Below are 23399 nucleotides of genomic sequence, written 5' to 3' on the forward strand. Positions count from 1 at the left end.
AAAAATTCACCATAAAAAACACAAGTGGCAAAATAAATAGATATTATGAGCTTTGGCTGACATACTTTTATTTTTTCTGTCCTAAGCTCTATGGCCATTTCCATCACAAAAGATACAGTATATGAACCAGTGCAAATGTTAATAAAGAAAGAATCTACTTAATATACAGTACATGTATTAACTGAAAGAAGCAAAACTAAAGACCAGTTGTGGTGCAATATTCTATGTTGGGTGCTTTCAAATTATTTTCTACAAATCTTTAAATGTATTTTGAAAAAACAAACCAACATGCAGCAAGTGGTGCAAATGAAAAGTAGGTTGAACGTTTTGAACACAACTGATTATTGATCAACATTCTTCTTTAATGTTGTAACATTATTCACATGCTGAAGTTATCACTAACCAAAACCTTGTCTTGCCAGGAACCAAAGCCCTTCTGCAACAGGTACGCCCGCAGCACATTCTTGGCTTCCTGGTATGGCTTTGCCATCATCTTCGGTGACCCAAAAAATATATAGTATGAATAACAGCTTGGGGTTCTTTTTAAAACAACAATTCAGCAAGTCAGGAAACGGTCATTTAACCTCTTAAGCCCCAACGCCCCCTGATACGGGGGCAAAAGGCAGGAGACCAGTTAGGCTTGGGGCTTAAGAGGTTAAAAAAAGCAGAAAATACAATAAGCTTGTGTGGTGGTTATTTTAACATGTGTTTAACAGCATTTGCTTTCTATTGGATCAGTGTACAGCAGTTTACATTGCTAAAATAAAGTTTCAGATTACGCAGAAGAAGGTGCTGAGTTTACCTTGGCTTCTCTGTAGGTACTTGTGGCCAGCAGGTCCGTCCTCTGAGCCTCTTTGGCCACCAACCTGAAGCGGTGCATCATCGCTGCTTTGCACAGACGGCTTGCTAGGGCAGATCCACTCTTAAAGGGAGAGCTACACACAAAATAAATAAATGAGTATGAAACTCTAGTTATGATGTTCTAACACAGCCTGAGTTGAGTTGTGTCAAAAAAGGATACTGCCTATAGTTCTCAATTTATCTGGTAACATGTTAATTACATTTCCAAGCGGTCTAGTAAAAACCTTAAAATAATCGGATCTTTCAATTAGTCATTTCTCGTATATTATTTAGGGTATACACCACCAGTCAAAGGTTTGGACACATGTTCTCATTTAATGGTTTTTCTTTATTTTCATGACTATTTACATTGTAGATTCTCACTGAAGGCATTAAAACTACAACTGAACACATGGAATTATGTAAAACAAAAAAGCGTAAAATAACTCAAAACATCCATCCATCCATTTTCTTCCGCTTATCCGGGGCCGGGTGGCAGGGGCAGCAGGCCAAGCAGAGAAGCCCAAACCTCCCTCTCCCCAGCCACCTCCTCCAGCTTATCTGGGGGAACACCAAAGTGTTCCCAGGCCAGCCGAGAGATATAATCTCTCCAGCGTGTCCTGGGTCTGCCCTGGGGCCTCCTCCCGGTGGGACATGCCCAGAAAACCTCGCTCAGGGGGCATCCTTGTCAGATGCCCGAACCACCTCAACTGGTGGCCACCTCGTCGTTTCGATATCAGCAGTGGCTTTACTCTGAGCCCCTCCCGAATGGCCGAACTTCTCACCCCCTCTCTCTCTTTCTTTTTTTCTCTTCTGAATTGTACTGATTTTATTGAACAATTAAACAACAACACTGCAGCTTCAATAAACTAGGACATTGAATCATAGACATTGATTAAAAGATGTGTGTGTGAGTGGTGTATTTTATCTATGCACGTTAATGTTTCTACGTTAATTATACACAATTATAATACACTTCTCCCCTCATGTTTATTTATGAGGGGAGAAGTGTTGCATGAAACCTCTGTATTCTTCTCTGCGGCTGTACTTGTCATCAAAGCCCATCTTGTCCTCAATGCACTAGTCACCATTGGGCAGGGCACCCTTTGGTGCTTTGACACGTGCTACTTTCTGCACTTGAGTGTCCAACAGACCCTTATTTTTGCACAGCAACAGTGCAGCAACGCGGCCAGAGTTGACGATGGGCTCCTCGTCCAAAATGGTGGCAGAGGCTGTGGCGAAATCTGATTGTTTTTGTTCCTGATCCAGGTTAACTGTGCTCCATCCAACATTCTCATCCGTATCAAGAGTCTTAATTTCCAGCATCATCTTTTTCCTCCTCCTGTTCAAAGTCCATAATGTCTTCCTGGTCCTCTCTGTTGCCTGACAGTCCGTATGTTGGGATATCACCCAGGGTTCTGCAAAACTCTGAGGTAGCATTTAAAACAATGTTGTTCCTCTTGTCAGGATGGTCTTCGTTGTCATCTTTAACAAGGTTCTTAACCTGCTCTGCCACTTTCTCTCCAGAGTCTTTCAGGAGCTGCATTTTCTTCAGCTTCCTCTGCTTCTGCAGTTCCTGCTCTGCCTCATCCTCCTCAATTACAGCTGGCTCAGGAGGGGTAAATTCCTCATCGTCGCTTATGTCCATTTCTGTCATCCTGATGTCGCCAGACAACAGGGGGATTTCATGCGTCACCACCTTCTCCTCTTTCTTTACTTCTTGGTCTTCATCATTCTCCTGTTTGAGGCCTCGGCCACGTGTCCTGGAGCTGCAGGTGTCATTGAGGTGAAGGTCATCTGCAATGGATGTCTTCTCCTTCTTCCTGGTCTTCTTCACTCTATGATTTGTCTTTTTCGAGGTGTGTTTGGAGTCATTTTCTGTTGAAAAATAAATTATGGTACAACTAGTGTCACTTCAATTTTGAATAAATCCCCAACAGTGTCACTAGCAAAGCACCCCCACACCATGACACCTGTTCCAGCATGCTCCGCAGTGGGAACCATGCATTTGGAAACCATCCGTTCACCTTTTCTGTGTTGCACAAAGACGCAGCGGGTGGAGCCAGAGATCTCAAATTTGGGCTCATCAGACCAAAGCACAGATTTCACTGGTCCATGCGTTTCTTGGCCCAAACATATCTGTTATTGCTTTTTCTTAGTAATGGTTTCTTAGCAGCATTTTTACCACAAAGACCTGATTCGTGCAGTCTCCTCTGAACAGCTGATGTAGAGATGTGTCTGCTACTGGCATTTATCTGGGCTCTCATCTGTCCATGCGTTTCTTGGCCCAAACATATCAGTTATTGCTTTTTCTTAGTAATGGTTTCTTAGCAGCATTTTTACCACAAAGACCTGATTCATGCAGTCTCCTCTGAACAGCTGATGTAGAGATGTGTCTGCTACTGGCATTTATCTGGGCTCTCATCTGAGGTGCTGTGGTTTCTGAGGCTGGTGACTCGACGAATTTATCCACAGCAGCAGAGGTGACTCTTGGTCTTCCTTTCCTGGGGCAGTCCTCATGTTAGCTAGTTTCATCATAGCACTTGATGGTTTTTGCAGCTGCACTTGGGGACACATTCAACGTTTTTGCAATTTTCCAGACTGACTAACCTTCAGTTCTTAAAGTAATGATGGATTGTATGGGCTCAAATTGTGGTCATAAATATTTTGTACCTGTAAATCAAATGCGTATTTAGCTGATTGGTTCTTGCCATAATATGAAATTATAACAGTTATCAAGTAGGGCTGTCCACTTTGTATCAACCTGACTTCTGCCCAACACAACTGATGGTCCCAAACCCATTAAGACGGCAAGAAATTACACAAACTAATCCTGGCAAGGAAAACTTGTGAAGTGAAAACTATTTCAGGTGACCACATCATGAAGCTCACTGAGAGGCCAAGGGTTTGCAGCACTGTCAACAAAGCAAAGGGTGGCTACTTTCAGTAATCTAAAATATCACATATACTCAGAGTTATTCATGATTTCTTTCTTTGCTACACAATTTCATATATCTTGCTTTATATATTTGATGTCTATACAGGGCTCTAGAGTGCGACCAATTTGGTCGCAAATGCGACCATATTTTTCTGTGGTGCGACTAAAAAAAATAACAAACAAAAATCTCTGCAACTCTCCGTGTGGTCAACAACAGACACACATTATGCCCCTATTGTGGACTAACCCAATCAGAGATAGTCAGGGGCGGGACCTCTCTGATTGGCTGTCGTCCAGTTGAAAGTGCAGTTGGAAGAGGGAGGTGAGTAGCTTGAATAAAGCGATATTATTCATTGAATCCTGAATGGACTTTTAAATATAACTCTGTTTTTCCAGTAACGCCAGATTCTCAGATTAAAGCTCACAAAACTATTTCAACAACCACCAAACATTAAGTGAGAGCAGGTACACAGATTCCACACAAAGACGTAAACACAGAGCGGACCCGACACATCAGAATCAGCTTTGTCTTTCTCGGCTTTCTCAGCCGACGGCCTGAACACGGACACGCTGTCGGAGCTCAGCGATTCTGATGCGTAGGGTCCGCTCTGTGTTTACGTCTTTTTGCGCTGTTGTTTACAGCGCTCTTTTTCTTTTTTCACTTAAATGACCTCGGACAAGAAAGCCTAATTTCTGCTGTTCAATACTGAAGAAATTTAAACTTCTTAAAATTATGCAAAATTGCAGAATATTGCAGAATATTTTTAAGGTTATCTGCTATAAAAGGTCAAGTCAGAAAAATCTCCTTCATGGTTTTTTCTGTGTTTTATTCTCAGTTACTTTCACACAAAGGCATCTGCTGTGATGTTCACAATTCTAATGAAGTCTCACATGTATCAGTACTGATAAATAATCAGAATTATAATATTTCTGACTGTCTGAGGCTAAATTGAATCGAATCAGGACTTTGAGAACCGGAATCGAATGGATTATAGAAATCTGATGATACCCTAGTGAGGCTATTCACTAGGGCTATAGGCCTGACAGAAGTGGATGTAGCTGTGGGTAATAAGAAAAGATGAAAAGAACTATTGATAACTTTTTTGTTAGGTTAAGGCCTGATCTGTCTGAAATTCATAGCCAGTGCTCTGACACAGTGCCATCAATCTTTGAATGCTGAAAAACCACAGTGTATCCAGAAAACACATTAAATGCTGCAATAAATGCACTGCCCAAGTGTCCCCTCTCCCCACTGCCTTTCAGCAGCAGACAGCAGCAAACAGGTCATCAGAGGAGGCCAAGATGATGATTAAGTTTAACATTTTCTACAATATTGACAAAGCACTTTAAGCACAAGTTTGTTCGTTAATAATTTAGAAATGAATATTGTCTGTATGGACTTCCCCCCCAAAGAAAGTGCACATGTAAAACTGCGGTGTTAAAAATTGAAAAATTTGAGTGCGCCTAACGTTTGTGCCGATACGCCTGAATGATTAAAGTTAGGCGTACCGGTGCGCCCATGTCAAACAGTTAGTCTAGAGCCCTGCTATATCTACAATCTAGAAAGTAGCATAAATAGAGAAAAACCATTAAATGAGAAGGTGTGTCCAAACTTTTCACTGGTAGCGTATTATTTTAAGATGCTTCATTTTAAAAGTATAACTAAAATAAAGCATATCAAAATAAGTATTAAACCCCAAAACCCCTCAATTCTCCCAACTTCCTATACAGTGATTCTTACTCCTCTATGGTCTTGCCCTCCAGACCATCCACAACCTCCAGGGAGCTGTCTCCCTCGCTCCAGTTGATACCGTAGGTCAGCTGGTTACCGCCTGCACGGCTGGAAGCCACAGATGACACCAGGCTAATGTGAGGCCTCATCATGCAATAGAACATGGGCAGCTTGGAGGTGATGCCCTCTACACGCTGGCTGACAGACATCTCCATGCCACGGATTTCACTACAGTCAGAGTCACCTGCAAGGTTGATTTAAAGTTACAAGACAGAATCATATATAGTTTCCTTCAGTTAGTGGTATCATTTTTTATGACTAATCTTGCTGCAACCTGCAATTGTGAAGGTGTTTGACTTTGTTTGCTGCAAATATAGAGTACAACTCATTTTGGAGTTTCCCCATCCCTTACAGACTGAATCAATGTGGTCAAAGTCATTGTGATTATGAAAAAGGAGAGGAAGGAAGAAAATTATTACTTTACCTTTGTAAAAATAACTTGGAAACTTGAGGATACACTACTGTGACATAATGATATATTGTCAAAAGGACATTATTTTAAACTTGGGGAATTTGTCAACTGTTTTTCACCTGCCTAAAAGCAGGTGCATACATTGAACATCTTATGTAGGGTTACACAAAGTTACAGAGAGAATTGTATGAGTATGAAATGTAGAGCCATCAGTTTGTTTCTTTGCCACATACAGTGGAACCCCGACTTACGAATACCCCGTTTCACGAAAAATTCAAGTTACGAAGGCACTGAACGGCAATATTTCTGCCTGTGTTACGGCAAAATGCCCGAGTAACGAAATCCGCTGGCTCTGATTGGCTGAGCCTACAATGCCCACAATGCCTTCTGAATCGTGTGACAACCCCTTGGCTTCCGTACTTGAGCTTCGCTGTTCCACTTGAACGACGTATTGTTGTTCTAGTTAGCAATTAGCCTATAGACTATCGTTCAGCATCGCCTCACTCAAAACGCGCAATGGGTGCTTCGACTTACGAAAATTTTCGCAAATTTTCTCGTTACGAAAGACCCTCGGGAATGAATTAATTTAAGTCGGGGTTCCACTGTACTTTTAAATGACAGCAGGTACTACACTAAGATCTCTCTTGGAAAAAACAATTTGCCGTATCTTTTTATGATGTGAAGTACACCCTAATAGACTCCTCCCAGCCCTGAAATGAAATGAATTTTTAAGATGCTTGCTCTATTCCATTTTTAAATTGGGACTGTGTGAGAGACTAGTGCTTTGTAACAACTTTGTGAAATGACAAAAGCACAGGAACTGTGTTCATATCACTATTACCAGCACAAATGAAGACATCTAGCATTCACCCACACTGTCTAACCCAGTGCCAACGTGGAATGATTCTACTGGTGTATTTGGACTTGGTGGTGATGCACTTTTGCATAATGATAAAAAAATAAAAATAAAACAAAAAAACAGGGTCTCTCATTTGCTGCCTCCTCATATTTTGGAAAAGGTAACAAATACAGGGTGATTCCCAACGACCCTTAAGGAGTATGACTGATTTTATTACTTGCCTATGAGGATGCTGTGGACATAGATGGGCTCGATAAAGTGGCTAAGCAAGGCTCCCTGGTATCCAAGGACCTGCCACTGAGTGATCTTGTCAGTTGTGGACATGCTGACAACTTTGGAGTTAGAGTGATCAAGGAGTGATGAGAAAACCGAGAACACCTTTAAAAGAAAGTACACCTTTATACTCATGCATCAACACAGGTACAGGTGAATCATTTAGGTGTTCAGCAGATAAAAGAAATTAAACAACACCTTGCCCTCCACGGACAGGTGTAGGCTGATCTCGTTGTTAACTTGCCATGCTGACATGGAGAGTGGGTTCAGGCGCCTGCAAATTAAGCAGAAAGGTGAGAAAAATATTTCTGAGCTTGAATAATATCTTTAGAGATATTATTTAGAGATATATCTTTCAAGATATTATTCAAACTTCTATAACCCGAACTGTTTAAACTGAAGTTCTAATTAATTTAACTCTTAACCAACATCACTCACAGATAGCTGACATCAGGTTCATGGACCACGTTTCAGCCGCATTCCAAAAACCAATGCAAGCTGCACTCACACACTCTGGTATTATCAGGTGCCTTTTGTTATGCTAACCTACGCTTCCTAGTGTCCTCTCTTCTCTCTCAACTAGGAAGTCATTCCTCACTATATATGAAGGAGATTCAGATTTCTTACTTCCACAAAAAAGAAAAAGAAAAATGGCACTTAAAATGAGGACAATTGTTGTGACTTAATGACACCCGTTTATCTCACAAGTAACTAATATCCGGTCTTTAAGTCTGACGTCATTAGCCGTGTGTGGGCCCAAACTCCGCTGCAGGTCCCTAAGTCACACGATCACTGCGGCATCACTGAGAGTTAAAAACTGTCAACAAGGTTAGTTATTAATATACTGCTGCATGGGCTGGTGTGTAGTTACATCGTAAGGTTTTAAAAAGTGAGCTTTAAAATGATTAGCGGTAATAAAAACAGAGAGGCCGACAGTGATCAGTGACTGTTTTTAGGGGCTTGTTGAGATCAAAAAGAACAAGATACAAAGCATGAAAACGTAAAAAAACACAAAAGCCTTATTAAACGTGGAGTAGTTTGGGCACGGAAGCAGGATTCATCACGTCATCACTTAAAGACTGGATTGTTTAAAACTGATTTATCAGTATATGATATGAAATCAAGGTATGTCAGCTTCACATTTCTCTCTTTTATAATTTTGCCAGTGTAAACTAAGAAGCAACAATGAGAGTGAGTGAGGAAAGTGAGCAGACATGTTACCATAATGAGAAGCACCCCCGAAATTTGCTTTGCTCATCTTTGTTTTGCGTTTTGGTGGGTGGAGAGGCATAAACATGTGGGAGGTTCAATCAAATGTGGTAACACGAAGTGAGTTTCAGGTATTTTAGTGGAAAATGTGTGTTAGACTTTGAGCTAAGCATACATGTCTCAGAGCTGTACTGCTTTTGCTGCATCAATCTGCTGCCAACTGCACTGTCAATAGCACAAAGTGATAAAAAAAACTGGGATCTGATCATCATCCAACCTCATACAGATACATGTTAATGTGCTTTAGCTAGAAACACTCAGTCAACTATTAAAGTTCATGCCTTTTTTCTTTTTAGCATTTTCTGCTCAGCACTGTTGAAGAAACAGATCCAAGTCTTGTTTTCTGACAGTTTACCGGGATGGTGCATGTGCATAAAGATTCTGGTATTCGGGGAGTTTAACAACCCAGAACCATAGACCACATACATTTATGAAAAAGCACAAGAGGATAGTAGGGGAGTACAATCAGTGGATGTTTACAGCGAGCACACTACCCACTAACATTTGTCTCCATTCATCCACATTAAACAAAAACAAATAATAATACATCAAGAAGCAATAAATGTGGGGTGACAAGAGCAAAAACTTGATTGATGTGACGTGATTGTTTTTTTGGGTTTTTTTGTACCTCTTTTAAAATAATTTTCACCCATGGACTGATCAAAATGTATTATTACTCTATAACCATTTAAGACAGAGGTGTCCAACTCTAGGCCTCAAGAGAGGGTGTCCTGGAGTTTTTAAAATGTGTCCTTGATCCAACACAGCTGATTTAAATGGCTAAATTACCTCCTCAACATGTCTTGAAGTTCTCCAAGGCCCTAATGAACTAATCATTGATTCAGGTGTGTTGACCCAGCATAATATCTAAAATCCGCAGAACACCAGTCCATAAGGCCTGGAGTTGGAAACCTCTGATTTAAGATTTATGAAAATAAGTTCTTGCCTGTGAGTTTTCAGAAATGGTTCATGTGAACAGATTCTTATCTACATCATCAAAATAATGTTATATATAATAAACTTTTTTAGTCATGTTTCAAAACCAAACTCTGCCTCCCAAGTATAACAAATCTTTTAGTATGAGATTTCCATACAGCCATTAGACTTGGGCCTTATATGTTCCTCTTTCAGTCTATTAAATCACTGCTATTATCAGAACCAGGTCAAATATGACATAACTGCAGCCTCTGGCTGGAAAAGCAGTGCACCTGACACAGTGTTACTACGTATTGGTATTTTTCCTATATTAAACTGAGTATGAATAAACTGCTAAACTGAGTGAGATGAGTAAGCCAGTATTAAAAAGGTCATTATTATGCCAGAGCCTGTGTAAACCATTTCAGGTTCATGCTGTGCGTTTCAGTCATTACTACAAAGATGGGTAAGAAGCAAAAAAATCTGCTAAAATGTAGGTAACATATTTTTGTTCGCCTGTTTTCAAAAGCGAGAGAGAAGAGGCGTTAAAGGAAATGAACTTCTGTGGGGTTAAGCTGATAAGCACTCACAGTTTGGAAGGGATCTGCGCAGCACCCTTTGGTAGTTGGTTGACATAGAGGTGAAGAGTTATACCACTCTTCAGGCTGAGGAAGCTGCTGCTGCTGCTTTGCTGGAAGATTGACGTCTGAGTGAGATTTGCATTTTTGCTGAAAAACATCAGCAGGTGCCGGTACAGGAACCTGCCAACAAGGAGATCTTGCTTATACTGTGCAAAGTGGTCATAGATCTATGTAGTAACATTTTTTAAAAGTGAAAATCTGCAATATCACTAAATCTTGAAGTTAAAGCTACTATACTGACCCATTTGAGCATAATGTGAGGTTTGCTGCAGTTAGCTTACTTTAAGGTCTCCAAAAGACAAAGAAATACACAAGCAACATGTTTGCCCACAGACCTCAAAACACTGCTTTCAGAGATCTCTTAACAGGAAATAAAGCCAGCGATTGTCAGACACATTTGCACATTACCATGTTATCAGAAAAGCTCCTAAAATAAAGTCTAGGAATATAAACCCTTACTTGATTCATACGAAAGATACACTTGTCTTTAAAGAAAGCATGATTATATCCATGCAAGTTGCAAAAAAAACAAAACAAAAAAAACAAACAAACCAAACGTGTCTGAATGAGAAACATATTCATAAGTAATTGAAGAAAACAATCTGCAACATAACATATTTGGGCCTTTATTTCTACAGGATGTAAGAAGCCCTTTTATGAAACCCCCAGTTACAGTTATCATTAAACTCTTTATACATGATATAGTCATTAATCTCTATATATTCAGACATGATAACTATTTCAAATTAAAAGTCTACTAGAATTTTAGTGGACAAAACATATTAACTGAAAACATTTGCAATCAGCCTATACCAAAGTAGGTCAGGACACACAAATGAAACCTTAAAAAGGCAATGATTATATTTGATTGTATTAATGAACATGATTAAACCTTTAAGACCTACCATAGAACCAAGTCCGCCAGAGCTTATCGTTATATTTTACATGCTGCAGTCCCATTTCTGGGAGCATTTCAAGTTGCTATACATCAATACAACCATTATAGCCCACATTTTAATAATATGTATGCATTAAGTCCATAGCAACTACATAAATTACAAAAAAGTGCAATACACTACAAAGAAATTGAAAATTGTTTTTTTTTTTTTAACATATATTTCTAGTTAGAGAAATTTAAGGTTTATCTCTCAAAACTAAGCACAAAATAGTTTCCAACAACAGGAAATTTATTTTGAGTGCCTTCATAGTTTTATTTTTGAGATACACCAATTTTTATATACTGCAGGAAAAACGAAAATAAATATTATAATGCAAATTTGCAAAAAAAACCCCAAAAAAAGCAGCATGTGCACCAAAATAAACTATTTCTAGCAGTGCAATTTGAGTTCTAAGCATCACAGAAACTATTCAGAAAAGCATGAAGTCAAACATGACTTTTAAAAACACCAGTATAGGCTTATAAGGCCCCGAACGTAAAAAAACTAAATTTTCTGCGAAAATGACGCCACTTCCGGTTTCGGGCAAGTAATGGACGCCTATTCCAACATAGGAAGTGTTATGAACTGCTGATCGGATCGGCAAAGCCTGTTTGTGGAGCTTGTTGCTGCAAGTGCTTTTTATGCAATTTTTGCAAAGCTGCATGTGGAAGGAAACCGTGACTTAGGACAAGCTGATGGCATAAGATGTAAGTACAGCTCCTCCGGTTTCATATGCAAAAAAAAATATTGCGCTAGCTTACATGGTTCCAGTTCTATAGGGCTTTAAAACTAGTTACGCAAAACAGAGCGTGCCCACTCCGACCGGCTTTAGAGGGTTTATGACCCCTCCATGAATCGCTACTTTATCGTGGTGTCGTGGTGGAGCAAAGTCCCAAGGATCCCAGGGGCTATGTTATCTTACCTACCAGCGGGTCTCCCATGGCAAATCCTGGGTGAGGGACTAGACAAAGAGTGATTCAAATAACCCCAGGAGGAGAAGACCCAGGGAAGAGTTCACTCAGGGTTACAGGGGCCCCGCCCTGAAGCCAGATCTGGAGGGTGCCAGAGGGTGAGCGACTGGTGGCCGGGCCTTAGACCATGGGGCCGGGACGGGTCCAGCCTGAAAAAGGGACATGGGCCCCCCCTCCTGTAGGCACACCACTTGCAGGAGGCGCTGTAGGGGTGGATGTCCAAAACTAGCGACCAGGACATGGAAATTAGCGTTCTCCGAAGGGTGACTGGCCTCTCCCTTAGAGAGAGGAGTTCAGCCATCCAGGAGGGGCTCGGAGTAGAGCCGCTACTCCTCCACATCAAAAGGAGCCAGTTGAAGAAGTTAAATTGGCTCCAAGGAATGCTTGGTGTTACCCCAGACAAGAATGAGGAGGTGGGTGTGGAGGTGGTCTGGGCTTCTCAGCTTAGGCTGCAGCCCGTGACCCGGCTTCAGATAATTAGAAGACGACGGATGTATGGATGGATGTATTAATGGACATCATCTACAATCTACACGCACATCGTAAGTTGGGCACCAAAAGTGTACTCTGGATTTGCTGGTTGAACAGTATAAGCTAGTGTAAAGCACACTTTTGGGCTTTTTTTTTTTAAATAAAGTTAGAAACAGCAAAAAGTGGTCAAGACAAGTGAAGTGAGCTAAGAGATTAGCTCGGGTATTATTGACTTGCATCTGTGTCTAAATAACCATCATTGATAAATAGGAAAATGGTAAATGAACTGGTTCTTATATAGCGCTTTTCTACTCTGAGCACTCAAAGTGCTTTATATATCACGACATTTTAAGAACACGAGATTTAAGTGTACATGTATCCACTGAAACCGCTGTGTTGTACTGAGGTTAGAATGAATCATCTTTGGTTTAGTATGTTCCATTAGCCAAACAATTACCGTTAGAGGTCTATTTATATCTACAAAAACCACAAGGTAAATGAAAAATATGTTTAACCAGAGTCTATAGCTGTAAAATATTAGATTTAGAGAAACAGTGTGCAAAATATTTATTGGAGTAAAACAATCGATTACCACTGTTGAGAAAATGTTACAAATTATGATACTGATATTGTTGGCATCACTCAGCCACGACATAATATCACAAGTAATTAGTGATTATGTTATATTTTATTACATTGCAATGCATATAATATAACATTACAACATATAACTAATGGGTATTTTAAAAATCAGGTTTCAAATTTGCATGGAAAAAAAATACTGCTTTCATTTTTCCATCATGGTATAAAGTGGAGAAAACCATTTGCTATAACATGACATGACACATAAAAAAATATGGGTCATGGTTGCAACAAACCTCATAAGAGATCTTCTTGCTGTGACAACTGCGTGTGAATCATGCACAATCCTCCCATTTGATGAGATACTCTCTTTTGTATTGAAATTACCGGTCCCAAGAGCAACCACTTCATATCCATTGGCTAGAGAAAGACAAAAGTGTGAGGAGAGGTAAATACAACTTATTTATCTGATAGCCACTCAAAATATCATTCTATAACATTTATATAACTCATGTCTGTTTCAGTTTCCTTAACAAAAGTATTGTTGTTCTATCTATAGCTACAGTTTTTCAGAGCCCTTACAGTCCAACATGTCTTCGCACAGTTGTTAGGCAATTTTCATCATCCTCCAGCGAATGCCGTGTTACATTCTCCATTCGCATTAGTTTCACGTGTCATACTCAACATACGTCGTTGGTACATAACTTCTCGGTGACTAAAATTTTTTTATCCATGAGAGAATTTTGTGCGACTCACCATTAAATAAGAAATTAAATTTTTAAAAAGTACTCCAGGCCTGCCAAAAAACGCTCACTGAGCAGGTTTTTCCTTTCCTATTGATTGTTAAAGTTCAACTGGATTTTAAGGTATGCTGTGGGTTACTGCTGCGTTATAAAAACAGTCATTGGCTGTCACACAGCACTAAGGCATAACATGACATGACCAGACCTATACCAATCAGCTGAAAATTTCGATTTGGTGGGGAGAGTAAAGACAGCAGCATTAATTGAAGCAAACACTGCATTTTCTTTCTTCACACATAAAGCTGTTATTTTCTGTGCATCTTATCTGCATATAGTACCTGTTTCCAAAGGACTCTGACAGAAGATGTCTCTTTGCTTACTTTACACACTGGAATAATATATTCAAAATATATTTTGGCTTTTACTCTGTCATCTTAAAGAAGAAATTCCAATCTGGATGATTTTGATAACTTCCGTGCTCTTACATATCATTTAACTCTTCTTTAAAGACCTCGGTCTGAGGAGCTCAAGATAATTAAGAATTTATCAGTACCTGATAAATGCTACCAGCTGACAGCTGTTCAAAAGTTAAATGAACAATATTTGTCTTCCCACTAAAGAAAAAATGTCATCCCCTGTACAGATTCTTCAATAAATACAGTTTTTGTCTAACCTGTCAAGTTCTTTTATCTCTAGGACGATGTCAGGAAGTTTCTTTGGGTCTAACATTTGTACGCTATACAGCAAATCAAAGCTATTGTATTTCAATAAATTGTTTTTGTGCAAAATCCAGCACTTAAAACTAAACTATACTAAAAGTAATGTTGTACAATAATCTTAGAGATTAGATAACAGCAGTTGCTTATAGGACTAATTTACACTGCAAGGAATTAAAAAAAAAACAAACTGTTGTCACTATATTCAAGATGAAGATTTAAATCAAGCATTCTAAAATCTTTTTTCCCACTAACAGACTGGTTACCATCTATCGTTCTTACTTTGAGGTCTCACTTACAAGTCTGAAGAATGAATGCTGCTGTGGTGACTGCACATCCGGAGAACTCTGGGTGACTATTCATTAGTTTCGTGAGCTGATCCTTGACAGCATGTGGAATCTGCAGATTGACAAATGGCTTCCTTTCTGTACAACAGGTGAGATAAAGAAAACGACAGGTCTTCAACTTATTCATTTGTCAGTTCATTGTCTTTCCACGTGTCAGTGCAAACAACAGCCATCTCAAGGCTCTTCACATCTTAACATATAAGCTCTAAAATGTTAGATACTGCCCAAGCAACCACTTGATAACAAAGGGAAGAAAGAATTCCCTTTTAACAGGAAGAGACCTCTAACAGGGCACGGCTCAGTAAAGAGCATAAAGTGGCTAAAAATAACAAACAGGACAAAACACAAACTATGAGAGAAAGAAAAAAAGTGCATCACAGGAGGTCCACCAGCAGCCTGAACTTGTAGCGGCTTAATGAATACAAACAGTATTTTCGAGCCATCATCATATTAGTGAGAGGTTCTCTGACTATAAAATGGACTAGCTTGGTAAGCTGCTTAAAACCCAGAGGGAATAAGTACTTGATGCCTCCTATGGAGATGTAGAGGAACTTTCACTAACATCTGTTTCAGCTCAGCTAACACAAGGACATACATAGGAAATCTTCAATAACGCCTGTACTCATTTGTTAGATTTTTACTTAAGTTCATTATTGTATCCAGATTTGTATTCATAAACTCTTTTTTAAAGATACCTTTTCCATTTTTATTTAAATGTACTCATTTTTGTGTGTACATTGTGACTTATTGAGCTATTTTGCCTTTTCATTTTGTATTTTCTTTGTTGACCTATGATATTAAGATAAGATAAAACTTTATTAATCCCTCGGGTGGGTTCCTCTGGGAAATTTGGTTTCCAAAAAAGCACAGCACCGACAGAAGTAACAGAGTTACAGAATATATATATATATATATATATATATATATATATATATATATACACACACACACACACACACACATACATACACACACACACACTCATATATATACACATATATAAATACAAAGACATATATAGATAAAATATACAAAGGGGATAAACAGAATAAATAGGAATAAAAATAAAAATAAAAATACAAGTGAATTGCACATTTCAAGTATGGAGTCTATTGCACCGCTGATTATTAACAAAAAGTATTGCACAAAAGGTATTGCACAGTGGAGTGGAGAGGCACTACAGCTTAGTTGTTCCCCCCTCCTTTGTCCTCCTGTTTCCCCTCCCTCTTCCCTCCAGAGAGGAGTTAAACAGTCTGATGGCGTGTGGGACAAAGGAGTTTTTAAGTCTGTTGGTTCTTGTCTTTGGGAGAAGCAACCTGTCACTGAACAGACTCTTCTGGTTGTTTATGGCCGTGTGCAGAGGATGCCCAGCAGTTTCTTTAGTGTCCTTTTCTCTGCCACTGTCACCAGAGTGTCCAGCTTCATGCCGACCACAGAGCCAGCCTTCCTGATCAGTTTTTCCAGCCTGGATGAGTCCTTCTTTGCTGTGCTGCTCCCCCAGCACACCACAGCATAGAAAAGTACTCCAGCAACCACCGACTGGTAAAACATCCTCAGGAGCTTCCTGCAGATGTTGAAAGACCTCAGCCTCCTGAGGAAGTACAGTCGGCTTTGGGCTTTTTTTGTACAGGTGCTCTGTGTTGCATGACCAGTCCAGTTTGTTGTCCACCCACAGCCCGAGGTACCTGTACTTGTTGATTTTGTCATTGGTTGTGTTTACTACTTTGACACACTAATTTCCCTACTTTGGTAGTTAATTAAAAAGTACAGCTTATCTAATCTTATCTTATGCAAGGCTAGCTCATGGTTGTGTGCCCCTGAGCTAGCCTGACTATTAGCCTCCTCTTTTTCCTTTAGCTTTCTTAAGCTTCTTCTTCTATTTTCAATTTAAATGTACTCCTTTTGTATAATATTTAACTCACTCAACTATTTGTCTTGTCATATTGCATTCTCTTTATTGACCTACGATATTTTATTTAACCTATCTTGTCACATGTTGTGTTTACTTTTATGGCTGTTGTCACAGTAATTTCCCTACTTCGTTGATAAATAAGGTAGAGGTTATCTAATCAGATCTTGAGGGATTGTTCAGGGACAGATGTTCCAGTAGTGAGTAGTGTTATCAAAAGGGAAACATGAAGTAATTGTGAAAGTAGACAGTGTGTTTGTCTCCCAAATTGAAACCAAGGACTTGTTCAAAAGGACTTGCTCTCATTACAAAGTATTTAAATAACCAAGATATGACTAGATAAGTAAAATGAATCATATGACCAAATGTCTCTGACCTTCAAAATAAACATTGCTGTTGTACTTTAGCAGACAAAATCTGTAAGGCAGGAATGATATCGCATAAATGACATGCATGCATCAGCAGTGTACACCCAATCCAGCTCGCCAGTCTATAGCAGGGCTCACACAGAGGCAGAAAACCATACACAAACACAATCACACCCTAAGGCCAATTAAAAATTGCCAGTTAAACTAAGACACACATCTTTGGACAGTGGGAAGAATCAGAGCACCCAGAGAGAACACCCAAGCATGGGGAGAACATGTAAACTGCCCTGACTATATCTATACCTATCCTAAGTCATAATGTAGATCCCTAACTCTATCCAACATAATCATCCTTAACACTTAGCCAGACCAATGTGATGGCAATGCCAAAGACAAAAAAAAAGGTTATTGCACTTTTAAAAATAAAATGTCAGTGGTCTCAAATCAAATTATGCAACAATAAAATATGGTCTGTGTGCTACGTATACAGATGTGTTCAAAATATTACTGTTAGTGTCATTTACTACAAAATATGCAAACAGAGAGGTAACAAGTCAGTCAAAGAATATAAAATCCAGAATTACCGAGCATGGCTCCACGAGCATGGATATCAGAAATGGCGGGCTCCTCTTTTACTGGCAAAGGTGCAGGGACATCCAAGGCTAAAGCAGGCAAAGAAGTGAATGAAATGTAAAATGTTTAAATGTGCATTTTTAATGTTGCCAAATTAATTGTCAAAAATTGGTGGTAAGAGTGGCTCGAAGAACATTTACAGCCTTACATTTACTTAATTTACAATAAAAATAAATAAATAAATGTAGCAAAAAGCTGTATTAAATGGTGTATCCAATATCAGAGTCTGCAGAACAAACACTTTATTTTCATCAAATACTAACATGATGCTTCAGGAAGTGCAGATTTCAGACTCTCCAGGGTGGGCAGGAGATCCTGAAAAGCGAGCTCCGCTGCATTCAGACGAGCCTCCTTCTTTGTTATCCCTATACCAGTCTTGTACTGTACTCCATCGATTACAGCACAAAAGGCAAAATAAAGCCCTGTAGTACTGGCTAATAAAAAACAGGAAAAAGTCATGAATTTTACTACAATCATACCCCAACATCTGGCTGACATCTTCTCTGTCAGCCACTGTGCATAACAAGAAGTCACAATTTGTAAAGAGCCTTCAGTTTGTATCCAGTCTAAAATGACATCAGCCTCTAATGACTTAGCCTCTGGCACAATACCTTAATTTCTTGAACAACAGTTTTTCTTCTTTTTCTTTGTATAAAGGGGTGAATAACAAAAGGAAAAAAAATCTAGCATAGACCTGATCTTGTGATTGCATTATAAATAAAAAAATAAACTGCATTATTCTAATGTATTTTCAGTTCACTTCTTACTTGAAAGACCTTAAAACATTGCTGCTTTTACCTCAAAGGTAAAAACAGTAATATATAATGATAGAATACATAGCTGTATTCTATCATTATAAACAACACCATGTGGCATTGTAAAGCTGTCTGAATAGATTATGTGACGACGTCTTCATAGATGTTGTTAAAGATTTTAGATCTGTATTTGAATGTGCACCAGCATGCTCGGAAGATTTACCTGGGGCTACTGTCTCCTTCATTTCCAGATGGAACTGCAAAGTCTGGGCAAGCTGATGGAGCAAAGATATAGCATTCGTCTCTCCATTCTTGTATCTGTCAATCAGTGTTTTAGGAGAGACTTTTGGTCTTCCATCATGACCTTAGTAGGGAAAACACGAAAAAGCAGATTCAAATTTTAAACCCATATAGATTCTATTTGGAGGCCTGCAACAGAAACCACAACTTAAAGGGGTTGACACATTGATTATCTGGAGCACTGTGGGAGCTGTATCTGGAGTAGATTAACTTCTCAAACCTACCAGGTTTAAAAGTGCTTTTCACTTGCTGGTCAAAGCCAGTATTCATGTTAGATGGTGATCGGGTTGGTCCTGATGTTGTTGGCAAATTCTTCTTGAGTATTTGTTCAATACAAGTTCCTCTGGAACCCCGAAATGATCCACCAGTTGGATACATCCTGCAAAATTTCACCAGTTCTGAAAAGAGGAGAACAGCACTGTTTGACTTAAAGCCATGTCTTATCAACCACATTTATCTGAACAAATAAAGTTTAAAGGGTTCCCTTAAAGCACGGGTCTCAAACTCCAGTCCTCGAGGGCTGGTGTCCTGAAACTTTTCCATGTGTCCCCGTTGCAACACACCTGAATACAATTAGTAGGTCACTAGCAAGACTCTATAGAACTTGACTGCATGCTGAGGTGATAATTCAGCCACTTGATTCATGTTACAGCATCTCATGAGTGAATGAACATGGTGGAATAAAAGTACTTTCAGAAGTACATTTTTCCAAACACTTACATTTACTTAAATTTACTTGAGTAGGGTTGAGGTTGCCAGTTAAGCATGAAGTAAAGTTCTATACTCTTGCTAATGACCTACTAATTTTATTCAGGTGTGTTGTGGTGTTCAGGACACTGGCCCTTGAGGACTGGAGTTTGAGACACCTGCTTTAAAGGTTTTAAATGCAATGTTTCTTTTTGTTTTGGTTGAAACTATGGACAATTTCAAAGGGCTGACAACAGTTTGACAAACATACAATAGTTTTACACCTACAAGGTGATTTCCAATGAGCTATTAACTGAAAACTTGGAATGGCAAACTTGACATCTTTTGGCATGAAATGTACTTTCTTCAAGGGAAGAAAAAAAAAATGCCCAAAGTACACAAGTGGAGGCCAAAAGTGAACTACAGCAGATGTACAGTATCTGAAAGTCATGTCCCCCCCCCAAAAAAAAATAGAGGAAAAAGTCCAGCAAAACCCTGATACCGACTGGAACTGTCAGTAACACAAAACACGTCTTATGAAGTGATAAATTCAAATGTAAAATTTTTGGTTCAAATTGTGATCGATCTGATAAAACGTGTTGGAGGCTCTGTCATGGTTTGAGATTGCATCTAAGCCAGTGATGTTGGTGATCTTTTCAAAATGATCAGAATTATGAATGCAGAAGTTTTTTAGATTTTGATACACCATCACCAAAGCATCTAATTCACAACGGCTATATTTTTCAACAAGACAATGATCCCAAACACACTGCAAGTACAGCAAAATGATACCTGGATAGAAAAAACACACAATAGAACACCCAGAGACATGGATTGGCCTCCCCAGAGCCCACACTTCAACATTACTAAAGCAGTGTGGGAGAGCACATGAAAGGGCAGCGAACTGACATGACATGAATGATATTTAAGAAACCTGGAGATCTATTTCTTTAGACTACCAGAAAAAAAAATAATAATAAAATAAAATATATATATATATATATATATATATATATATATATATAATAACAATAATAACTAAATAATAATAATAATAATAATTATTATTATTTATATATATATATATATATATATACACACATACATACACACACACATATGAGAGAGCTTACCAAATACAGTTCAGACTGTCCTGATTTTCAGAATGGTGGTACAAACTCTATTTGTTGCCTTAAACACTCTAAAGAGATATATGTTTGCACATATTTCACTTTAAAAAAAAATATAGGGCTTTTTAACTTTATGTATTATGTGTTTTAATTTTTGCTCTTGTTTTATCTATTGTTCTTAACTTATTTACTGCACAGCACTTTGGTCCTGTGCTGGCTATTTTAAAGTGCTTTTTAAATAAAGTTGGATTGGAAATTTCAATAAATCGCTCCATTCTTTCTCCTTGCAAAATATAACTCAAGTATTTATAGATAGGCCAAGCGTGGGCTAACTGCTAAAATGCAATTTTGCTAATTGCTAACATCTATTTTTTTTTCTTTAGAAAATAATTTTTGCGCTTAGCTTTAACAATAGATACAGAAAATTCTTTACGTTCAAAAAGAAAATAGCTTAACGGTTAAGGCCCTTAACTTGAGGGTCACTGTCGCTTTAACATTTGAGATTTAACTAGCTAGCTAGCGTGCTTTAAAAGAAAAAAAAGGTCAGAGTTCTGAACAAAGTCGCTAATCTTTACATCTTCGCTTTAAAACAAACCTAGCCAAGAAAACTCGCTAGGCCCGCTACATTTACCCACCTGAAATACTGTGTACATTAAGCTTTGAGTTTTTAATTATATATGTAAATGCGACTACAAAAAGGGGCAAACACGTTTTACCTGTGCTGACAACCTTGGACGTAGTGGTCGCGGTCAACGTGTGAACGTTCTTGCCTGAACGTGGGCGTTGACGGTTGATCAGGTGACACACGCTGTTTGGGAAATGAATGATGACGTCAGCTGTAAGTTTAGGTGCTACGTTTTTGGGAGGTTTAATACACATTGTAACTTAAGATCGATGTTTGAGGTAACAAAGTGGCACATTATTTATTTAATTTGGGAAATAATTTTACTTTTGTACCCTTTGTACTGGACAGCAAGTGTCCATAATTCAGGAAGCAGAGGGAAGGAGGTGAAGCAGTAAAACTGTGAAAGGTGGAGTCAAACCTGGAGCTGTCAGGAGATGAGGTGGACAAAGGTCAGACATTAGAAACAGGAACTTTCACCTCCCTTTCACCCATAGGGAAATAACTCACTTCCCTATGGGCCTCATCCAACCCATCACCTGACAACACTAAGTATGACTCGCCTTCAGAAGATTTCAGTAAAATCCTGAAATCCTGTCTGTTCCACTGAGCCCTCTGACATATCATCAGTGGTCATGGTTAGTGCCATGGGTGATGTGACCTAACAACACAGGATCAGTTGACTGTTAGTTGTAATCAGTGGTGCATCACAGACAGACTTAACTATGAGAAGTTATTTGCTAAGATGATGTTTCAGTGTTGTTTAGGGTTAATCAAAAAGGAGCTTCTCCCTCACCTCCCACTGGCCTCCGACATGTTGACAGTTGTGGTATATTTGTATACAGCAGCAGTTTCCTTCTTCCCCCTTTCAGATGCACACTTGCTGATAACGGAGATCACACACCTACTCTCGCTGCCTGCAAACCTTCAAGTATCCTTATTGCGTAAAGACAAAATCACCTTGCGTGTGTCTTGTTGATGATTAAATTAGCGGCATAGGAATTTCCTTACATGTGGCTCACTCAAAATAGTTGCTTTGTTTTATCACCTCACACTGATAATTATAGGTTTTTGTACTGTCTCTTAATTGTTTATCTAAAGAAAAAGCATGGTGTCATACAATGACCAGAAGACACATCAGAGCATTTGGCCTCATCTTCAACAAAAGGAAGTGTATTCAGCAACTATTGATTAGATTTTAATTTGTTTGTACATTAGTTAAAGTTTAACATCCTTGATTAACAGCCTGCAAGTCAGTAATGGAAATAAGAAAAGTGTTGTCCTGACCTAGTGCCCTGAAGTTCATATCTGAAATAACTATTTCCTATCTACATTTGATTTGAGCCTTTTCTGTGCTATTATATTTTGTTTGAGTCATTCCTATTAGTACTAAAGAATTAAATCGCTACCTCAGGTATGACAAAATTACAGTATATTTATAAATAAGTCGCAATTCGTACAGACGAACGTATGTACACAGTGTCATTTCCCTTTTTGTTCAGCAGAGTACACTAATACAAGTAGAACAGAGTTTGCTTTCTTTTTCCTTGTAGGGTCAAGGTGATATATATATCCTGAGCATAACACACTGTGGTTATGTTAGGCACTACAGCTTATAGCTAAAGGGAAACTGAACTGCTTATCTTAAACAGATGTAGTTTGACATTTATGCTTGCTTGCTTCATTGATTGATACGTATTTCATGTAGGTTCGTATCAATCCACAACTAGCATCCAGTAAGAACAGCTTACCTGGAAACAGGGCAGGTACATACATTGCTCCATAGTAAGGTGACAAAACCTGCCTGCCAATGTTTCAGTAAACACTGAGCTGCTTCTTCTAATTATAACATCTATAGCATGTATCAGGGCTGCTGCATATCCATTTGCATATCTTTCTTTGCCCACTTGGTGATCACACCTCAGTGGCAAAGTATAGTAAGTGCAGTGGGTGTAGGTGCCTATGGTTGACATTCCTTGTTTGCAGGTAACAGAAATGAAACTTTTGGTATGATAAGGGTCAATATTAAAGGCTTCTGATGTCAGTATTTTCACTTTTCCCTTTGATGTGTAAAGTACCCTCAACGGGGACATTGATTAGCAATTACGAGAGCATAAAAGTAAAATGGAACAAGCAGCCCACAGGCAACAAGCAGTGAAGGTCACCACAGGAACAAATATGGTTTGCCACCCCCGCAGACTGTAGGGACAATCTTAAAATTACTTCTCTAATCAGTCACACTTGAAAAGAGAAAGGGTGCAGTCTGAAATGAGTTTGCATGCTCCATC

The 23399-nt window shown here is 38.9% G+C and overlaps 1 protein-coding gene and 1 pseudogene across 3 annotated transcripts; both read right to left on the minus strand.

Annotated features, from left to right (window-relative positions):
• Positions 1-82: 82 nt before the first annotated feature.
• On the minus strand, positions 83-21329 carry adad1 (adenosine deaminase domain containing 1 (testis-specific)). Of its 3 annotated transcripts, none has more exons than XM_085136060.1 (13): positions 21206-21329; positions 18897-19070; positions 18596-18736; positions 17881-18051; positions 17569-17646; positions 14660-14785; positions 13198-13321; positions 9889-10059; positions 7313-7388; positions 7070-7219; positions 5520-5761; positions 803-935; positions 83-493 (listed from the first exon to the last, which is right to left on the minus strand). In XM_085136060.1, exons 2-13 carry the CDS (start codon positions 19048-19050, stop codon positions 380-382), a joined length of 1680 nt encoding a protein of 559 aa, XP_084992186.1. In that variant the 5' UTR covers positions 19051-19070; positions 21206-21329; the 3' UTR covers positions 83-379. The 3 variants fall into 3 exon arrangements, with proteins under 3 accessions (XP_084992186.1, XP_084992191.1, XP_084992178.1); XM_085136065.1 differs by having other exon boundaries at positions 18897-19051; positions 21206-21281; XM_085136052.1 differs by having other exon boundaries at positions 21125-21210.
• Positions 948-2927, minus strand: LOC146523937 (U4/U6.U5 tri-snRNP-associated protein 1 pseudogene; annotated as a pseudogene).
• Positions 21330-23399: the final 2070 nt, after the last annotated feature.

This window comes from Neolamprologus multifasciatus, chromosome 2 (assembly GCF_963576455.1).
Source record: "Neolamprologus multifasciatus chromosome 2, fNeoMul1.2, whole genome shotgun sequence".
NCBI classification, from domain to species: domain Eukaryota; kingdom Metazoa; phylum Chordata; class Actinopteri; order Cichliformes; family Cichlidae; genus Neolamprologus; species Neolamprologus multifasciatus.

Coding starts and splice junctions, on each gene's coding strand:
- adad1 (XM_085136060.1), bottom strand. CDS start 19,050: ATGTATCCAACTGGTGGATCATTTCGGGGTTCCAGAGGAACTTGTATT. Junction 7,389..9,888: donor GCGCAGATCCCTTCCAAACT/GTGAGTGCTTAT, acceptor CTTAATTTGCAG/GCGCCTGAACCCACTCTCCA. Junction 7,220..7,312: donor ACCTGTCCGTGGAGGGCAAG/GTGTTGTTTAAT, acceptor TTTCTTTTAAAG/GTGTTCTCGGTTTTCTCATC.